Here is a 21,101-nt window from a genome sequence, read left to right as displayed (position 1 = left end):
CCGGAATTGCAAGGATATCATTTGCAATTCTCGATAATATGGGCAATTTTATTGATTTTTCTGACTACCAATCTAAAACATTAAAATTATTGTGTTCAACCTCAAAATAATGTTTTAAATAATTATCTAATTCAATATGAAAAGGAGGTTGTGAAAAAGAAGGCCCTACAAAACTATCATCTTGGCTTATGTTACCTACGATCGAACTAAACCTAGTAGGACGTACAGAAATGCTAGCACGCCTAAACATATCACGGCCTGAATTATATCACTCAAATGGTAATTATAAGGATCTACTAAAAGCATTTTACAGTTTCCAACATAATTATGTACATCATTATGTGGACGATTTAATTAATGGTAGTAAAATCCTATCAATTTAGTAAAAATTTTCGTCTAAAGACATGGACCTAAAATTATCGCAACTTCATAAATATAAAGAAAATCATTAAAATATGTCTTTCATTTTCCATCATATGATTTGCAAGAATCGGCTTTAAAAATCCATTAGTATCACTATGCGAATAGTTAACAAGATGGTAAAATCTGGTAATACATTCATTTATTACTAGTTGGACGTTTAGTTCGTAAACATATGAAAAACTTTAGTTGTGTGGTCATACACATCTAATATTTTGTGTACACCTATAGATAGTTCCCGTGTCGCGTCGCTTATACCTTTATCTTTATGTTCAGTATACAATTGTGTTATAATAACATGATATGTAATATCCTTTTTTAACAGATCATAGGTCGAGCCCTAACGTGTGGGAGTATCTGATGACCAATATTATACCTTTTTAAGTCCATATTCGTCATATAATTGTGTATTTCTCCTCTTTACATGTCCTAATCTAAGCCACATATCTACGTCTCTAATGGGATCTTATAAAGCACTTAATTTTTTTATTACCTACATAGCAAGATAAGTTAATAATATGGGCAAAACAACGTATATGAAATAATCTACCACCAAGGATAAAACTGAAAGCAGGCTCGTTACACAAAAGTTTAATGCATCTAATGTTGGTGATTGCGTTATCGGTAATAGAATAGCTTATCTAACAAGTTTCATTCTTTATATATCTCTATTAATCTATATTATTCTTTATATATCTCTATTAATCTATATTTTATGTTATCACAAGTATGCCTTTCGGGCATTAAATCAAAGACATTTATTATTTTTTGAATAAACTAGTTAATGAGGGGGAGCAGAACAAATATCGGTTGTTATGTTCTATCCTTACCATTTAAACATTTCTATTAATACATAAAGTTTTGATCCATACAATTCAATTGTGCGGCGTTTAAGGGTCCTCCTAGAGATCAATGACTAGTTATGGCCACGGAGCGGGTTACCAGGAACCATAATCTATTAAAAAAGGCTATTGTTTATCGTTCGTTTATAACACAACTGTGTATTGGGTATAAGGATAGCCGTATAAGGTTAGGAACATGGGAACTAACTATAGAAGTATAGAAAATTTTTGAAGCTTATGATCACGTCCACCTAGTAATAAGTGAATGCATTACTATTTTTTACCATCTTCTTAAACATTCCCATGATAATGCTAATGAATTTTTAAAGTCGATTCTTGAAGATATGTTGAAGAAGTGGAAGATGTATTTTATTGATTTTCCTTATATTTATGGAATTGCGACAATTTTAGACCCATGTTTTAAAACGGAAAACATTACTAAATTAATAGGATTTTACTACCAATCATTAGATCGTCCGTATAGTGATGTACATAATTATGTTGGAAATAGTAAAAAGCTTTTAGCAGAAGTTTATGATTATTATTCTAGTATATATATAACCCAAGTCGCAATACGTCTAGCTGTGCTATTGTCTCGGCACGTCTCACTTATTATAATCTCATAATAGCTAACATAATAAGCAAAGATGATAGTTTTGTAAGACCATTTACTTCCTCACCCTCCGCTTCATATCTAGAACTAGATAATTATCTTAAACATCACTCTTAAATTGAACAAGGTAGTTAATAATATTTTAGAATGGAGGAAAGAAAAATCAATAAAATTTCCCATATGATCGAGAATTGCAAAGGATACCCTTGCAATTCCTACTTCCACTATTGCGTTGGAGTCTGCTTTTAGTGCAGGTACAAGAGTTCTAGATGAAAAGAGATCTCGTCTTGCTCCACATATTATTCAAATATGTGTTTGCAAGAAAGATTGGGATAAAGCGGAGCTTTGAACACAAGGACCCAAGAACGATGATGATCCGTGGATGATGATGGATACATCTGCATCATCGTCAAGAGGAGAGTCAGTGGAAGCATCTAACCAACAAGATGATGATGACAAAGACGAATAGGATCATGAACATCAGACAACGAAAAATAAACATTCAACAACTACAAGTAAAAGGTATGACAAGGAATTACGTGGGCTTTGATTCCTTCGGGATACGTAGCCAGCTTAGTATTTTTTGGGGATAGTAGGTGTCCATTTTCTCTCTCTTTTTTTATTAATCATCTTTATCATTTCTTATTAATTTTTTTTTCCTTCTTTTTAGTAAATATTTTAATAACGATGACAAGTAATGAATTTCGCTAACAATCATGTAATCAAGGTACATCCGCATTCTTATAGTATTTTATATTATATTTAAAGCTAAAATAAGAATGGAACCGATGGTCCGAACCGCCCGACTCGGGAGTTGGAACCTTCGAAACCGTCTCATGAACCGCCAAGGAACCACCCGAAATTGAAACCGAAAACGTTAGAATCAGGTGTGGTTGCAAACCGGAAAGGAACACCACCACTAGATGAATCTATATTGTGGTTGCAAAGTTTTTTTAGTGTAATATTCATAAGCTTTCCTTTCATCATATTTAGAAAAATTCATCAAGCATTTCATTACGATTATACCTCTGTCGAGCATTTTCATTGTCCACTCACCTAGTTGTGTTTGTCGCTTCAACTTGGTCCCGCTAACACTTGCTGCATGAGTCTCGTTTGAGTTTGCATGCTTCTTTTGATCCCCTACCACCACCTAATACGTATTCACAAAACACAACAAACGAATTTTTAATACATTTCTAATTTATAAAATATAAATATTATTTGTAAAAACTCAAAAAGTACTTACCTTTGTTGAAAATGTATGAGACTAATGGCTTTGCACCTGGACTTTCACATATTTGACGTGTGCACATAAAAACATCCAGATTGTCATATAGTTGCTTTGAAATATACAACCACACATGTGAAATGAACCATTAAAATGTAGCATTGCCGAGATATGATTTCTTTGTGGTTGCTCTTCTTCTAAATTTAACCATAAAAACATACTCAAATATCACAATATAATAATAATAAATAATAATAATAATAATAATAATAATAATAATAATAATAATTTAAAATCTAATCAATTTGAATAATAAAATTATATAACTAACCGATATTTTGGAAATTAACACGTTTACCACGAGCTTGCATTATTGTTATACTTGTTGTGATCTCGTTGATGATTATCGAGATCTAATTATCTTAATAGGGTTCGATGGCTCCTTTTATTTTTGTTTTTCTTCAATTTTTAGTTGCCTTTCTACTTGATTTGCATAATCGTCTAATTTTTAGTCGTACTCTTCTTGATAATTTGGCTCATAATTACTAACTGTAATTGTTGTTAATACTTTCAGATTTGAAGTGATTAGATGCTCCCAAAAATTTTTCCACTTTAATAACTTTTTTAAAGGCTTTTTTTAAGAATGTTGACATGATGATATTGATAATTTTCAAATAATTATGTAATTAGGAAATAATTGAAAAATAAAATAATTAATTATGTAATTAAGAGAATAATTAAGTAAGGAAAGTAGTAAATGAGAATAATTGTGGATGAAAGTAATTGAAATTCAATGATATTTGTAGAGTAGTTTGCAACGACTAGTTTTCCAAAACCCAATGGCTATGTTTGGCCTATTCCAAAGATCTACTGGGCAGGAGGAAACGTATGGTGAACCGTTTCCATTCGGTTTGCGATTCCGAGGCAGTTCCTTGGAATCGGTGGGCTGGGGGAACCGGCTCATGGTTCCTTTCGACAATTTCACGGTTTTCATTTGCAACCTGTTATAGACGGTTCCGGTTCTAGGATGGTTTTTCAGTGGTTTGGGAATGGTTCGATTTCGGGTAATGATGGCCACGGGGCTGGTTACCTAGAACCGAACTAATCGCGTACCGCTTGAATACCGTGCCGAAACCGAAATAGCCCATGATAGGTTCCAAACCAGCCCAAATCGGGAACCGTTAAGGTTCCAAAAACAGGGTGTAGGAACCGTAGAGCCGACGGAAGGAATCGAACCAAGGAGAACCGCGAACCAGTTCACCCGGCCCAACGATTTCTTGGAACCGACCAACTAGCCATTGGGAATTCAATTAACTAGATTTTGGCCCTACTTTAATTATACCTTTTAATTTCAGTCACTTTTATTTACAATTCATTTTTTGTAGTACTCTCTCTACATAATTATAATTAATTTTAATTATTTCTTAGTTACATAAATATTTCAATAATATCAATATCATTATGTTTTATTCTTGAAAAAAGCCTCTAAAAAGTTACTAAAGTGGTACGATGATATTAACCACACTTACGGTTAATAATTATGAGCCTAATTATTAAGAAGGGTACGACCAAGAATTAGGCAATTATGCAAATCAAGAGGAAAGAGAATTGGAAATTGAAGAAGAATAAGAATAAGAGGAACCATTGACCCCTATTGACATAATTAGATCTCAACAATCATCAACAAAATCACAAGTACGACAACAACAATAACAATCTCGTGGTAAATGTGTCAATTTCCAGGTTAGTTATATAATTTTATTATTCAAATTAATTAAATTTTAAACTATTATTATAATTATTTTTATATTGTGGTATTTGAGTCTGTTTTTTATGTTTAAATTTAGAAGAAGAGCAACCAAAAAGACAACCTATTAAGACAATGACAACTTTTATGTATGGTCGTATATTTTAAAGCACCCAACCGATAATCCGGATGTTTACATGCACATGTCAAGGGGTAAAAATCATTAGTTTCATACAATTTCAGCAAAGATTAATATTTTTTAAGTTTTTACAAATAATATTTATATTTTGTAAATTAGAAATGTGATTATGTGTTAGGTAATGGTACGGAATCTTTTAGCAAAGAAGCATGCAAACATAACGGAGACTCATGTAGCAAGTTTTAGCAGCACGACACAAGTATGCCTTTTTAATTATAATCATAATGAAAATATTGATGAATTTGCAAAATATGTAATTTCTAATGAGTTTCCATTTAACCATGATGAAAGTAAAGCTTATGAGTATTACACTAAAAAAAATTTGCAACCACAATATAGAGTGATCCTAAGGAGCACTCTGAAATGCCGCACAATTGAATTATATGAATCAAAACGTTATGACCTAGTAGAAATTTTTAAACTTTCTAATTGTAGGGTTATTGGATAACAACCGATATATGGCTTATAAGTGTGTAACTACATATTAGATAAACCATAACTAGTTTATTCAAAATAGATCATGACTAGTGATAACATAAAATATAGATTAATAGAGATACGTAAAGAATCGAATTAGTGATAACATAACTAGTGAACCTGCTTTTTGTTTTATCCTTGGTGGTAGATTATTTCATATACGTTGTTTTGCTCATATTATTAACTCATCTTGCCAAGTAAGTATTAAAAAAATTATGTGATTTATAAGATCCCATTAGAGACATAGATATATAGCTTAGATTAGGACATGTAAACAAGAGATCACTAGTGGAAAAAAACGTATTTGCTGCTAATCATTTGCTGCGGTTTTTATATATACGCAGCAATAAGTAGGAAAAAGAATTAGAAAAAAAATGAACACTTAAATGCTGCGGTTTTGGGCCTTGACCACAGCAAATACATATGAGCAGCTTCAATTGCTGTGGTTTGTTTCACGCCCGCAGCAAAAAATGTTCTTCAATTGCTCCGGTTCTTCACTACCCGCAGCAAATAACATAATTCTTCACATAATTGCTGCGGTTTTTGCCTTGCCCGCAGCAATTGTATTTTCAAAAACCCGCCATATATGTTAATGTTAAAACATAAAACCCACGAAACTGCTTTCAATATTGTTTATACGACTGTTGCACTTCTTCACTCAATATTGAAATTGTCGGTTTTCTTGTTCATCATAATTTGTTCGATTAATGTCTTCAATCTTTCTTCTTCATCATCTTTTTGTTCTTGTTTTTCTCATTCTTGCTCTTCTTATTACTTTTCTTCATCATCAACTTCTTGAAACTGCACTGTACACATTGTTGTTGCTCTTCTTAAACCCACGAAAACCCACGAAATTTGGGCTTAGTTCTTGCTCTTCTTCAAGGTATAATTTTTTTAAAGCTTATTAGTTCTCAAAACCAAGTCATTATTGTTCAAGCTTCATTAATTGTGTACGTTTAGGGCGCTTAGTTTTTTTTATACTAATTTTTTTTTTCATTGTATAGGTTATACACTAACCCACTAAAACCCACGACAATTCAAGGTATTTTTTTCATTTTGATTTGTAAATTAGGTTTAAATTTGTCATACTTTATGAATGTGTATGTTGTTATTGTTTTTAAGTTTTAAATTTATCATATATATCATGTTTTGTTATATTTTTAAGTAATTTCTTCATTTTATTTATGATTGTGTATGTAGATGTGGTTTTTAAGTTTTAAATGTATCATAATTTTTTTTATAGTTTGTAAGTTAGGTTTAATTAGGTTTGTTTATGGTTAAATGAATGAGTTGTTGATATGAATATTAATTAGTTGTCCAAGTTTATGAATGTGATTTGATTTTTATTGTTTTTATATAAATATTAATTATGGTTACTACAATAAACATCATTTGGACAGTTTAAAAAACATTGTGTTATTATTTGGGTTAATTAGTGTTAAATGAATGATTATTACTTAATTTTGTGGTTAGTTAGAGTTCGTTAAGTATATATGTTTAAAAGTTGTGTATTAATTTTGTTTTCAATCAATTAATCACACTAATTAGGATGACAAAAGATCGTTCTTGAATGTATGAAAGCATTGAATCGTCGGAATTTATTGATGGCGTATTAGAATTTTGTAGTATTGCGGTTGAACATCAAGTTAGGACGGGGGAAGTTGATTTTTATTGCCCATGTGTCAGTTGTGGCAATGTATCAAAGGTAGATAGTGTTGATATCCTTGGGAAGCACATACTTCGACGTGGGTTTAGGCCTCAATATCATGTTTGGGTTTGGCATGGTGAGGAGGGAGTTTACAAAGAGAAAAGTGTTGTTGAGGACGTCAATAATGTGGTCGATGTCAATGAGGATGTAGTAGATCATGTTGATGGGTATAAGACAGATGAAGAGAATGTCGATGAGGATGTGGATCGTGTTGATGAGATGATGGAGGGAGTCGAGGATGATTTCGGAAAATGTCCTCGTGTTTTTGACTTGTTGACAGAGGCTTCTCAAAAGCCTTTGTACCCTGGATGTACAAAGTTCACCAAACTAACAGCAGTGTTGACAATTTTCAACATTAAGTCAAAGTTCAATTGGAGTGACGCTAGTTTCACAATGTTATTAGAAGCGTTAGGTGAGATGCTTCCTGAGGGAAATGAACTTCCAAAGTCGACATATTATGCCAAAAAGCTCATGTGTCCTTCCGGCTTAGAGTACCAGAAGATTCATGCGTGTCCGAATGATTGTGTGTTGTATCGGAATGAAAACGAGAACTTAGAAGAGTATCCTAGGTGTGGGTTATCGCGCTACAAGCGTAAAGGGGCTCGGGATGCTAAAGGGCCCCGGCTAAGGTATTGTGGTATCTTCCAATAATACCTAGATTCAAGCGCTTGTTTTCTATAAAGAAAGATGCGTTAAATTTGAGGTGGCATGCAGATAGGGTGAAGAAAGGTCACTTGCTCACACATCCATCTGATTCTCCGGAGTGGAAGAGTATTGATAGGTTGCATAAGACTTTTGGGGATGAGGTTCGTAATTTAAGGCTCAGACTGTGTACGGATGGAATGAACCCATTCGGCGATCTTAGTTCTCAACATAGTACTTGGCCGGTACTTTTAGAGATCTATAATTTGCCACCTTGGTTGTGTATGAAGCGTAAGTACATAATGCTTTCGCTTCTTATCTCGGGTCCTAAACAACCTGGCAATGACATAGATGTGTATTTTGCACCTCTCGTTGAGGATTTGAGAAAGATGTGGGATGAAGGCGTTTCAGTGTTTGATGCATATGCTAATGAAGAGTTCACCTTGCGTGCAATGCTTTTATGCACCGTTAATGATTTTCCGGCATATGGAAACTTATCGGGGTATAAGAACAAAGGGAAGAAAGCATGCCCAATATGTATCGATGACATGGAATCCACGTGGATTCCTAAGTGCAAACACGTATTCATGCACCATCGAAAGTTCCTCCCACGAGACCACCAATATCGTAAGAAGAAGAAGTTGTTCAACGAGGAGGTTGAGGACCGTGTAGCTCGTCGACCGTTGACCGGTTATGAGGTTTATGAACAGGTTAAGGGAGTTGAGACTGTATTTGGTAAAACGGGGCAAGTGCAAGGGGGTGAAGACCGATTTTGGAAAAAACAATCAATCTTTTGGAAGCTTCCATATTGGAGAGATCTACAGGTTAGGCGTTGTCTTGACGTTATGCATATAGAGAAAAATATATGCGATGCCATACTCGGGACTCTCATGAACATTCCGGGTAAGACAAAGGATGTTAGGGCCCATGGGCGGACCCAATTGATTGACAAGGGGGTACGGTTGTACCCCCAGTTTGAAAAATTAAAAAGAGGAACAAAAAAAAAACATCAAAACAAAAAACACGGGAAAGAGAACAGAAAAGAAAGAAAGAGAAAATTAGAAAACCAAAACAAACCCTTTCGATTTTCGAATCCCCTTTCTCTCAGACTCTCAATCTCGATCTCCTTCGACTTCTTGGACGGTTGGACCCGTCGGCGACCGCCGGACCACGCCTCGAGGCTCGAGTAGTAAGCCAGTAAAGCCCTCGACGGCTCGACGTACCTCTGCGGCTCAACACAGCCAACTCGCAAGTCGCAAACGACGCGAAGACTGCTCCCTCGCCGGCTCGCCGCCCTGCTGTCAACCCACATCGTACCTCAGGTGCTCCCCGCTCCCTGCCTCCTCAGTGCCACCGCCGTCACGCCGTACGTTTATGAACCCTAATTATAATTTCTTCATTTATGAACCCTAATTCCCTAAATCCCTAATTATAATTTGTTGATTTATTGATTTGTTTCATTAATTGTTGGTTAAATTTAGATACTTAATTTGATTATTACTTCATTACTTGAATATATAGTTGATTAGTTGAATACTTGATTTGATGTTGTTGGTCCATGTTGGAGCTTCTTATTTGTTTGTTAAATGTTAATTAGTTTATTTAATTGAATTGTGATTTCTGACTTGCAAGTTTAGTTGTTACTTGTTATTTATTAGTTTGAAATAAATTAGTAATTGAATTATTGTTAGATTATTGTTGGACACTTAGAATTGACAATTGATTCATTATGTATTTAATTTAATTAGGAAATTGTCAAGTAGTTCAAGTTCAAAGAAGTCAAAAGCCGAGGATAAACAACCCAATCTTCGTGAATTCTTGTTTAAAAGTATGAAATCCCAAGGATCATTTAACGAAACCATTGACTCTCCTCCTTCTCCTTTAAGTTCTCCTCTAACTCAAGATGTTAATATGGAAGTAGGTGGTTCAAGTGCTTGTGATGAACCATTGGATGATGATTGTGATGAACCATTGGATGATGATTGGGTGTATGATGTCGAACTTCTTCCTCATGACCCGAGATTGAGAAAAAACATAATGGATTATCCCCCAAATGAAAGAAATCCGGTTAGGAGAGCTTATATTCTTAAAAAACCTTGCCAACCAAAAACAGATGTTTTCCCTCATAAACAAGTAGGTGGTTTACGCCGTTTTAGTGTCAATTGGTTCAAAAAATGGGATTGGCTTGAATATAGTGTTGAAAAAGATGCCGCATTTTGCTTTGCTTGTTATTTGTTCAAGAGGGATGTTGAAATTTACAATGGGGGTGATGCATTTGTTAATGGAGGGTTTAAATGGTGGAATAAACCGGATAGGTTTCGAAAGCATGTTGGTGGAATTAAAAGTGCTCATAATGTTGCTTATGAGAAATATGTGAATCTAAGAGATGCAAAAAAGACATCAATTGAAGTTGTGTTTGATAATGCGAGTCAAGCTCAAATGGATTCATATCATATTCGTTTGAATGCATTCTTAACTTGTTTGAGATTTCTTTTGGGCCAAGGTTTGGCATTCCGGGGACATGATGAAAGTGAGGAGTCAAATAGTAGGGGTAACTTTCTTGAGCTTTTGAAGTGGTTAGGGGAGAAGGTTGACGAAGTCAAACAACATACTTTCCAAAATGGACCCAAAAATTGTCAATTGACATCTCCCAAAATTCAAAAAGACATTATCAATTGTTGTGCAAAGGAGACTACCAAGCGCATAATAGAAGAGGTTGGAGATGGTTACTTTTCTATTTTGACCGATGAATCAAGTGATGTATCTCAAAAAGAACAACTAGCTCTTGTTTTGCGGTTTGTTAAAAGAGAAAGTGGATCGGCAGTGGAACGCTTTTTAGGCATTGTACATGTGGGTGACACTACTGCTTTATCTCTGAAAAATGCAATTTTGTCCTTGCTTATGGAATATTCATTGAGTCCATCCATGATAAGAGATCAAGGGTATGATGGGGCGAGTAACATGAGAGGTGAAATCTATGGCCTTAAGACTTTGATTATGAATGATACTCCAAGAGCTTACTACATTCATTGTTTTGCTCATCAACTACAACTAGCTCTAGTTGCGGTAGCTAAAAAGAATGATAGTTGTGGTTGGCTTTTTGAAGTACTTGCAAACTTGTTGAATGTGGTTGGAGCTTCTTGTAAGAGAAGAGACATGATTCGAAAAAAGCAAGCTCAAGTAGTGGCTCAAGCATTGGAAGTGGGGGAAATTGAAAGTGGATCGGGTTTAAATCAAAAACGTGGTTTGAGTAGGCCAGTAGATACACGTTGGAGATCTCATTGTACTTGAGTGGATTGGAAAACATGGCACTTCGGACGATAAGTTCAAAGCTCAAATTGTTTCGGGATTTTTGGAGTCATTCGATTTTGTTTTTGTGGCTCATTTGATGTTGATTATCTTTGGCTACACTAATGATTTATGTATTGCTTTACAAAGAAAGGAACAAGATATTGTTAATGCCATTAGACTTGTTAGTACTACAAAAAATGTGTTGCAAAAGATGAGAGATGAAGGATGTGATAATCTCTTAAAAAAAGTTATTACATTTTGTACTAAACACGAGATTGATGTTCCATCTATGGATGCTTATTATGTGCCTCAAGGAAGAGGAAGACGTTTTGTTCAACAAGCTACAAATCTACATCATTTTCGGGTTGGAATCTTTTTGGAAGTAATTGATTTGCATCTTCAAGAGCTTGATAACTGTTTTAATGAGATTAACATGGAGTTACTTACATGCATGGTCTCTCTAAGTCCTCAAGGTAACTTTTCATCTTTTGATAAAGAGAAGATACTTAAACTTGCTTCTTTATATCCCGAGGAGTTTTCATGTAATGATTTAACGGCTCTTGATCTTCAACTCGATGTGTTCTTGGATGCTATGTTAAACGATCAAAGAAATTATAATTAGGGTTCATAAACGTACGGCGTGATGGCGGTGGCACTGGGGAGGCAGGGAGCGGGGAGCGCCGGAGGTACGACGTGGGTTGACAACAGGGCGGCGAGCCGGCGAGGGAGCAGTCTTCGCGTCGTTTGCGACTTGCGAGTTGGCTGTGTTGAGCCGCGGAGGTACGTCGAGCCGTCGAGGGCTTTACTGGCTTACTGCTCGAGCCTCGAGGCGTGGTCCAGTGGTCGCCGACGGGTCCAACCGTCCAAGGAGTCGAAGGAGATCGAGATTTAGAGTCTGAGAGAAAGGGGATTCAAAAATCGAAAGGGTTTGTTTTGGTTTTCTAATTTTCTCTTTCTTTCTTTTCTGTTCTTTTTCCCGTGTTTTTTGTTTTAATTTTTTTTTTTTGTTCCTCTTTTTAATTTTTCAAACTGAGGGTACAACCGTACCCCCTTGTCAATCAAGTGGGTCCGCCCCTGTACAGAATAGTGGGGTTTCTATTTTGGCGTCATCTACATTTTACGCGAGTGCGAAGGATCAAGTGTCGGTTGATGCTAAATTGGTATACTACGGGCGGGTACATGAAATATGGGAGCTTGACTACTCTACTTTCAATATTAGTCTTTTCAAATGTAAGTGTGTAGATAATAATCGACGATGCATAAAAAATGACGACCCTTGTGGATTCACTCTTGTAGACTTAGCTCGTTTGCGTGATAGTGAGGAGCCATTCATACTAGCCACACAAGCCAAGCAAGTATTCTACATTGTAGACTCGTCTGATAAAAAATGGTCTATTGTTGTACCTGGAAAAAGAAGCATCCTTGGTATAGGTGATTTTGAGATTGAGGAAGAATATGAAGCTTTTGAAGACTCCCCTCCCTTTATCAATCAAAAATCAGTGGATCAAGATGATGTAGATGATGTAGATGTTGGTTATATGCGTGTAAATCACACGGAAGGAATATATTTGAATTAAGTGATTCACAAGGTATGAATTTAAAGCTTTTAAAGTTTTTTTGGCACTTGGTTTGTTTTACATGAAACTTTGCACATAACACTATTTGTTATATATTATTGTGTTGAACGTATTAGAATTGTAAATCATAGTCATATTCTTAATATTACTTAGCTTATGTTCTAATATATTTCTATTCATACTCTTTCAGATACTGATATACAATGCATCTATTCAGAGACGAAATTGTCCCCGAGATTGAGACCTCGGATAATGAGCATCGTAGTTATGACAGCAAAGAGGACCAAATTGTGAGATACGAGCGTATGGCTGAAGACGCTCCACTGATTGACAATGATTTTGAGACTGAAGACGCCCCACCAATGGATGCTCCCACTACCAGTAAGAAAAGAAAAGGGCGAGGTCCTACGAAAAACCTCAAAGTCACAGAACCCATGCATTTGGAATACAATGCATTGGGTCAACCCTGCGAAAAATGGCGTAGGCAATATGGAAAATAAGTGGGTCTATGTATCCGTAAGCTTTCTATATTGCATGCATGGAACGAGGTTCTAGAGGGTTTGAAGAACTCTCTATGGAATGAGACTGTGGTAAGCAACTTTACTATTTTTACTCATTTAGTTTCATTTTAAAATTAATTTGATTGACAGTAATAAATATATTTTTTTTTGTAGCATCTTTTCCACATTGAGAGCGATGAGGACAAGAAGATTGTGTTTCTTTCAGCTGTTGCTGAAAGATTCAGAGATTTCAAATCCAAGCTAGTAACTGGCTGAATTACGAAGAGGCGTGCCCGTACGACCAAAAAGGTCAAAACGGGAAACGAAGGTGGAGAGCAATCACTTTCGAAGATGCCCTACGAAATATGGGGTCACATATCGAAGAGGGATTGGGAGGCCTTTGTTGCCAAAAGAACAACTCCCATAGAAGTTGTAAGTATTTCATATTTTATTATAGTTTACCAATTTGAATTTACTTCTTTTGATTCAGTCATTAAACTAATACATGACATTCGATTTCTATTGATTAATTGGGAAAATCGTGGTAAAGATTCTGATTCTGCAAGCAAAAGTAAGTCTTACCATCGCTTGGGCCAGAAAACGTACGATGAGGTCCGAAAAGAGTGGGTGGATGCGGGTTTATACCCCAATCAAAGTTCATCCACGCCCTCATCTACGACTACCTCCGCATCCGTGAATACTCCTGCTGGAGATCGGGTGCGTGATTGCTATTGCGGGCTTCATTTCCGAGATGCAAGTGGTAAATTTACCATTAATGATCCAGGAACGAAGAAGGTTGCTGATGGTGTGGTGAGTTTTGAAATTATTAAGTATATTCTTGATTTGTTTTGTATTCTTTGGCTTTGATGTAATTATACAAATTGCTATATATGTCACTTTTTGTTTGAACAGATGTGCTGGAAGGAAAAAGAAGCTACGGGGGAGTTCACCCCAAGAGGCAATGTTAACGCATTGCATATGGTCTTAGGGAAAGACCATAGTGGACGGGTAGTCAAAAAAGGAGACGTCCGCGTGGGGTTACAGAAGGCATTCGGCAAAGAGTGTGTTGCTACTCAATCACGAACGGCGCTGCGGGATGAAGTAGCAACCCTCCGAGCGGAGATTAAGAAGGACGTTCTCGCCAAGCTGGCCGCCGTGTTGCAGAAGATGGGAGCACCCATTGTTGACTTGGCAAACCTGATTGTCGAGGATCAGGAAAGTCAACATGGGGATCCTAACGCTTCGGTCGAGCCAACACCCGAGCCCATTACCCCTGTAGCACCCCAGCTCATTACTAATACCCCTGAAGGGGAAAACCCCACACCGGAGAACATAAACTTCGTTGCTCAAAATCCGGAGCCAACTCCAGAGCCAGTGCTACAGGTACATAGTTTTTAAATATATAAGCACTTATTAATTTAAACTGCAACGCGTTTTAATATTTTATTATGATGCTTATTATACAAAACGACACAATTTTCAGGAGGCAACTCCTTGTTCTCTTTTGCTGCCTCAGTTAGGTGTTGCTAGTGATGGCAACTTAACTGTGGTTGCATATGGTGTGGCCCAGCCAAACAAAGAGAGCCAAACAGTGCATTCAATGCCTGTTACAAGTGGCCACATCAGTGTGGTCGTGGAAACTATTGTAAAGGAGTTTGAAGATTTCTCACTCCCGGTTCCAATGCCAGCATGGAGCCTTGAGAAACTCTCACACGCTCTAGGTAGTTTCATCACATGGTCATATGCTTGGGTCCGATTCACTAACATGGTAAGAATCATTTGTACCTTATTTTTTTATTTTTTTAATTGCATGCTCACACTAATTTAATTGTATAAATTGAAATAGCAAAAGAGTCCAAAGGGATCTTTGAGAGAGGTCGATTCCTCAGCAAAGGTGTCAACTGGGTCAAAGTTGATGCCAAGCACTCCAATATTGACTGATGATGAGCTAAAAGATCTCTCTCAAGATTGCAAATGGCTGCATTATTGTGCATCTCGCATACGTGAGAAGGACCCACTCATTCTGAACCTGCTGAAGGAGCAATACTGCTTTTTAGAGAGCCCGTTTGTAATTATTGGTCCTAGTGACATCGGGCAATTTTTGAGAGGAGAGATGCTCAACAAGTTAGGCATTGTTGTTTAATTGTTTTAATAACCGAATTACTAACAAAATTTTCTTATTTGTGAGTTTAGTGCGGCTTACAAGGAGCTAAATTCTTGTGAACCTCCAATAAAAATTGGATGGTTTTGTCCTGAGTCGATTTCGGGTAGTAAATGTGTAAATGATCCAGATGACGTCAGAGCATACATTCAGACTGCTTTGATTAATTCCCTTGCATCTAAACACATAATACTTAGACAATTCTGATCTAGCAAACTGTCGAGCAGCTCTCCTTCAGATTAGCTTCTAGGAGTCCACGGGGATTGTTAGAATGGTTTAAGGACCTTGATAGCTAGATCCAAGTACCGAGATTCCATTTCCACTTTAGCCTAGGTCCTGGATGCATAGGTTTAGTCTCCACATGTCGAGCAAGGTGGTCTGGTCACTAGTTTGCTGTTGTGTCGTGAGGTCTATATGCAGCCTTGTGTGCAGCCCTCCTTCAGCTCAGCTTCTAGGAGTCCACGGGGATTGTTAGAATGGTTTAAGGACCTTGATAGCTAGATCCAAGTACCGAGATTCCATTTCCACTTTAGCCTAGGTCCTGGATGCATAGGTTTAGTCTCCACGTGTCGTGCAAGGTGGTCTGGTCACTAGTTTGCTGCTATGTCGTGAGGTCTGTATGCAGCCTTGTGTGGGCTCCTTTGGTATCTTCATTTCATACAACCACATTTGTATCAGATTTGCACGAAACTTGGCACACAACACTCTTTGGTATATATTATTGTGTTAAAGTGGATGATATGAAAATCATAGTCATATGCTAGAAATTACGTGTTAAGTTGCGTTTTTAAGCGTTTTTGTCAATTTCGCGTGTAAAGTAGCTCAAACTTGGTTTGTTATGCACGAAACTAGGCACACAACACTATTTGGTATATATTATTGTGTTGAAGTGGTTAGAATTGAAAATCATAGTCATATGCTAGAAATTACGTGTTAAGTTGCGATTTTATGCGTTTTTAACCGTTTTTTGCACTTTCACGCGTAAAGTAGCTCAAACTTGGTTTGTTTTGCACAAAACTTGACACACAACACTAGTTGGTATATATTATTGTGTTGAAGTTGTTAGAATTGAAAATCGTAGTCATATGCTAGAAATTATGTGTTAAGTTGCGATTTTATGCGTTTTTAAACGTTTTTAACACTTTTGCGCATAAAGTAGCTCAAACTTAGTTTTGATGCGAAACCGGGGCTGATTAAGGCCTTGGTTATGCAAGGATTAATGTTGTGCGGAAGCTTTGGTTAATGACACAGACAAAAACTACAAATGATCATGAAAAGAACACGAAACAACCACAAACAATTAGACAATTCTGATCTAGCAAACTGTCCAGCAGCCCTCCTTCAGCTCAGCTTCTAGGAGTCCACGGGGATTGTTAGAATGGTTTAAGGACCTTGATAGCTAGATCCAAGTACCGAGATTCCATTTCCACTTAGGCTAGGTCCTGGATGCATAGGTTTAGTCTCCACGTGTCGTGCAAGGTGGTCTGGTCACCAGTTTGCTGTTGTGTCGTGAGGTCTGTATGCAACCTTGTGTGGGCTCCTTTGGTATCTTCATTTCATACAACCACATTTGTATCAGATTTGCACGAAACTTGGCACACAACACTCTTTAGTTTATATTATTGTGTTGAAGTGGATAGAATTGAAAATCATAGTCATATGCTAGAAATTACGTGTTAAGTTGCGATTTTATGCGTTTTTAAGCGTTTTTGTCAATTTCGCGCGTAAAGTAGCTCAAACTTGGTTTGTTATGCACGAAACTTGGCACACAACACTTTTTGGTATATATTATTGTGTTGAAGTGGTTAGAATTGAAAATCGTAGTCATATGCTAGAAATTATGTATTAAGTTGCGATTTTATGCGTTTTTAACCGTTTTTGACACTAACATCTATTTTCTCTTAGTGCTTTCATCAACGTTCTTCTTCCGTTGAATGCTGCTACTACGCGCTGAAGTACATGAACGATATTATAAAATCTGTGAAGGAGTTTGAAGTCGAAAATATAGATGTCGTAAGTATTTGTTACGTTCTTAAATAATTATTAGTAAAATCTAATGTTTATATATTAATCTTTTATTTTTATATTATATTATAGGTTTTAGACGACATTCCAAGAGAAACACACCCTTTGAGAAGTGGAGAGATGCGCGAATTAAAAGACAAGATTGCCGCGTATCTTGCTAATATTTGTCCTTGATAAATTGTAATTAGTATAGATTATTTTTTAGGACTTTCATGTATATTATATATATATATACATACATATATATATATATACATACATATATATATATATACATATATATATATATATACATATATATATATATATACATATATATATATATATACATATATATATATATATATATACATATATATATATATATACATATATATATATATATATACATATATATATATATATACATATATATATATATATATATATATATATATATATATATATATATACATACGTACATAATATTATATTATATATACGAGCGAGAGTTTATTATTACAAAGAGATTATTGTTGATTATCTGTGATTATCATTGGATTAATCACTGTTATTACATTGTATTATTATTGGATTATTATAAGGATAAAACAAAAAAAGAAAAAAAATAGAAGTATTTGCTGCGGTCAGAGGCAAAACCGCAGCAAATAATGCCCTCCTTATTTGCTGCGGTTTCGCCTCTGACCGCAGCAAATACCCCTTCTTATTTGCTGCGGTGAAAACCGCAGCAAATAATTCCCTTTTTTGCTGCGGTTTTTAACCGCAGCATTTAAAGTAGGACATTTGCTGCTATCACTATTGCTGGGGGCCAAAACCGCAGCCAAAAATGGCCAAAAAACCGCAGCAAACGAGGTTTTTTCTACTAGTGGATATAGACAATTATGTGACGATTATGGACTTAAAAAGGTATATTGGTCATTAGATACTCAGACACATTAGAGCTCGACTCATGATCTGTTAAAAAAGGTTATTACATATCCGGGTTAGGCAGGTTCCGTTTTGATTCCGGTTCCGGTTCCGGTTCCACCTGATTCCGATTCCATCTGGAACCTGATTCGAACGTTTCCAATTTCGGCTCCGGTTTCGGGCGGTTCCAAACGGTTCCTTGGCGGTTCATGAGGCGGTTCTAACTCCCGGGTCAGGCGGGCCGGACCATCGGTTCCATTCTTATTTTTTCTTTAAATATAATATAAAAATACAATAATAATGCGGACGAACCTTTGATGATTACTTGATTATTAGCGAAGTTCATTGCTTGTCATTGTTATTAAAATATTTACTAAACAGAAACGACAAAGATGATTAATAAAAAAAAAGGGAGAAAATAGACTTGAACCTAGTATCCCGAAGGAATATTAAGCTGCCTACGTATCCCGAAGGAATCAAAGCCCACGTAGTTCTTTGTCATACCTTTTATTTGTAGTTATTGAATGTTGATTGATCGTTGTCCGATATTCATGATCCTATTCGTCTTTGTCATCATCATCTTGTAGCTTAGATACTTCCGCTGAAACTCCTCCTGACGATGATGCAGATGTATCCATCATCATCGTCTTGACCATCATCGTTCTTGAGTCTTTATATTCGGAGCTCCGCTTGATCCCAATCTTTCTTACAAACACATATTGAATAGTATGTGGAGCAAGACGAGATCTCTTTTCATCTAGAACTCTTCTACCTGTACTAAAATCAGACTCCGACGCAATCGTAGAAGCAGAAATTGCAAGGATACCCTTTGCAATTCTCCATAATATGGGAAATTTTATAAATTTTTCTTTCCACCATTCTAAAACATTGTAGCTACCTTGGTCAATTTCAAAGTGATGTTTAAGATAATTATCTAATTCTAGATATAAAGCGGAGGGTGAGGAAGAAGATGGTCCTACAAAACTATCACCTTGGCTTATTATGTTAGCTATTACGGAATTATAATAAGAGGGACGTGTCGAGACGTTAGCACGCCTAGACGTATCGCGACTTGGGTTATATACACTACATAGTAACATAAAGTTCTGCTAAAAGTTTTTTACAAGTTCCAACATAATTATGTACATCAGTAGACGGGAAATTTAATGATTGGTAGTAAAATCCAATTACTTTAGTAAGGACTTCTGTCTTAAAACATGGGTCTAAAATTGTCGCAATTCCATAAATAAAAGAAAAAGCAGTAAAATATGTCTTTCACTTGTCAATCATATCTACAAGAATCGGCTTTAAATATGTGTTAGTCATCATGCGAATGTTTAAAAAGATGATAAAAAATAGTAATACATTCACTTATTACTAAGTGGACGTTTGGTTCGTAAACATATGAAAAAATCTTAGTTGCGTGGTCATACGCTTCTAATATTTTCTGTACACCTATAGCTAGTTCCCGTGTGTCATCACTTATATAGCTACTGTACACTCACTATAAAGTTGTGTTATAACTGGACAATAATCAATCGTTTTTTTTAATAAATCGTGGGTTGAGCCCCAACGTGTAGGAATATCTATTAACCAATACACTTTTTTAAGTTGATAATGGTCACATAATTACTTATATCTTCTCTTTACTTGTCCAACTCTAAGCCACTTCACTATGTCTCTAATGAGATCTAATAAATCTCTTAATTGTTTTAAACCTGCTTGGCAAAATAAGTTTACTATATGAGCACAACAACGTACGTGTAATAATTACCCCCAAGGATAAAACTAAATGTAGGTTCGTTATACAGATGTTCGACGCATTCAATGTGCGGTTGCATTATCGGTAGAACAAATTATCTTAACCAACAAATTCCATTTTTTACAAATCTCTATTGATCAATATTTTTTACAAATCAGTATTTCGAGCATTAACTCAAAAGCAATTATTCTTTTTTGAATAAACCAATTATGATCTATCCTATGTGCTGTTACTGACATATAAGGATCTAAATATAGAGTAGCAGACCAAATATCAATTATTATGCTAACCCTATCATTAAAAGATTTAAACATTTCTACTAATTCATAGCGCTTATATTCATTTAATTTTATTGTGCGTCATTTAAGAGTGTTCCTAGAGATTACTCTACATTGTGGTTGCAATGTTTTTCTAGTGTAATACTAGACTTTCACCATGGCTAAATGGCAACTCATTAAAAATCACATTTTTAGAAAATTCATCAATCATGGAAAGAGTGTTGTTAGCAAATAATATACAAAGGTTGAATTACTTAGAAATAATCAATAGTGGAGATTATTCACAGCAGATGAGCACTAGATGAGATTATTCTGGACAATTTTTCCTTATTAAAAAACATAGTGTAAATATAACTTAACTCTAATAGTCTATAAATTTTTGAGTTTAACATATTTTAAACCGTGAAACCGCCGGAAAAAACTGCTTGAACCGGACCTAAGAACCGCGGGCCGGAAGTGAAACCGGTGCGGGTGGACCGGACCTAGGCATGGCCACGGGGCGGGTTACCCGGAACCGAACCGGTCCCGAACCGCTTGGAACCGGAACCATTTGCGACAGGTTCCAAACCGCCCCGAACCGCGGAACCGTGAAACCGCTGGAAAAAAAGTTTCCGAAACCGTGAAACCGCCGGAAAAAAAGTTCATGAACCGGACCTAAAAACCGCGGTTTGGAACCGGAACCGGGACCGGTCTGGTTGAACCGGTCCAACGGTTCCATGGAACCG

At 36.1% G+C, this 21,101-nt stretch overlaps 3 protein-coding genes across 4 annotated transcripts in view; 2 read left to right on the top strand and 1 right to left on the bottom strand.

Annotated features, from left to right (window-relative positions):
* The window catches only part of LOC130820712 (uncharacterized), a 60,123-nt gene that overhangs the window by 34,513 nt on the left and 4,509 nt on the right, over positions 1 to 21,101 (bottom strand). The window lies entirely within an intron of this gene.
* Positions 3,943 to 11,167, top strand: LOC130810015 (uncharacterized). The gene is made up of 4 exons (XM_057675921.1): positions 3,943 to 4,012; positions 4,114 to 4,167; positions 4,771 to 4,846; positions 9,625 to 11,167. The coding sequence occupies exons 1-4, from the start codon at positions 3,943 to 3,945 to the stop codon at positions 11,165 to 11,167; spliced, it is 1,743 nt and encodes a 580-aa protein (XP_057531904.1).
* Positions 11,265 to 11,789, top strand: LOC130810007 (uncharacterized). The gene has a single exon (XM_057675907.1). The coding sequence runs from the start codon at positions 11,265 to 11,267 to the stop codon at positions 11,787 to 11,789; it is 525 nt and encodes a 174-aa protein (XP_057531890.1).

Source organism: Amaranthus tricolor, chromosome 1 (genome assembly GCF_026212465.1).
Source record: "Amaranthus tricolor cultivar Red isolate AtriRed21 chromosome 1, ASM2621246v1, whole genome shotgun sequence".
NCBI lineage: Eukaryota > Viridiplantae > Streptophyta > Magnoliopsida > Caryophyllales > Amaranthaceae > Amaranthus > Amaranthus tricolor.
The sequence above is the reverse complement of the archived record's forward strand: the minus strand, read 5'-3'. Positions and strand labels throughout refer to the sequence as shown.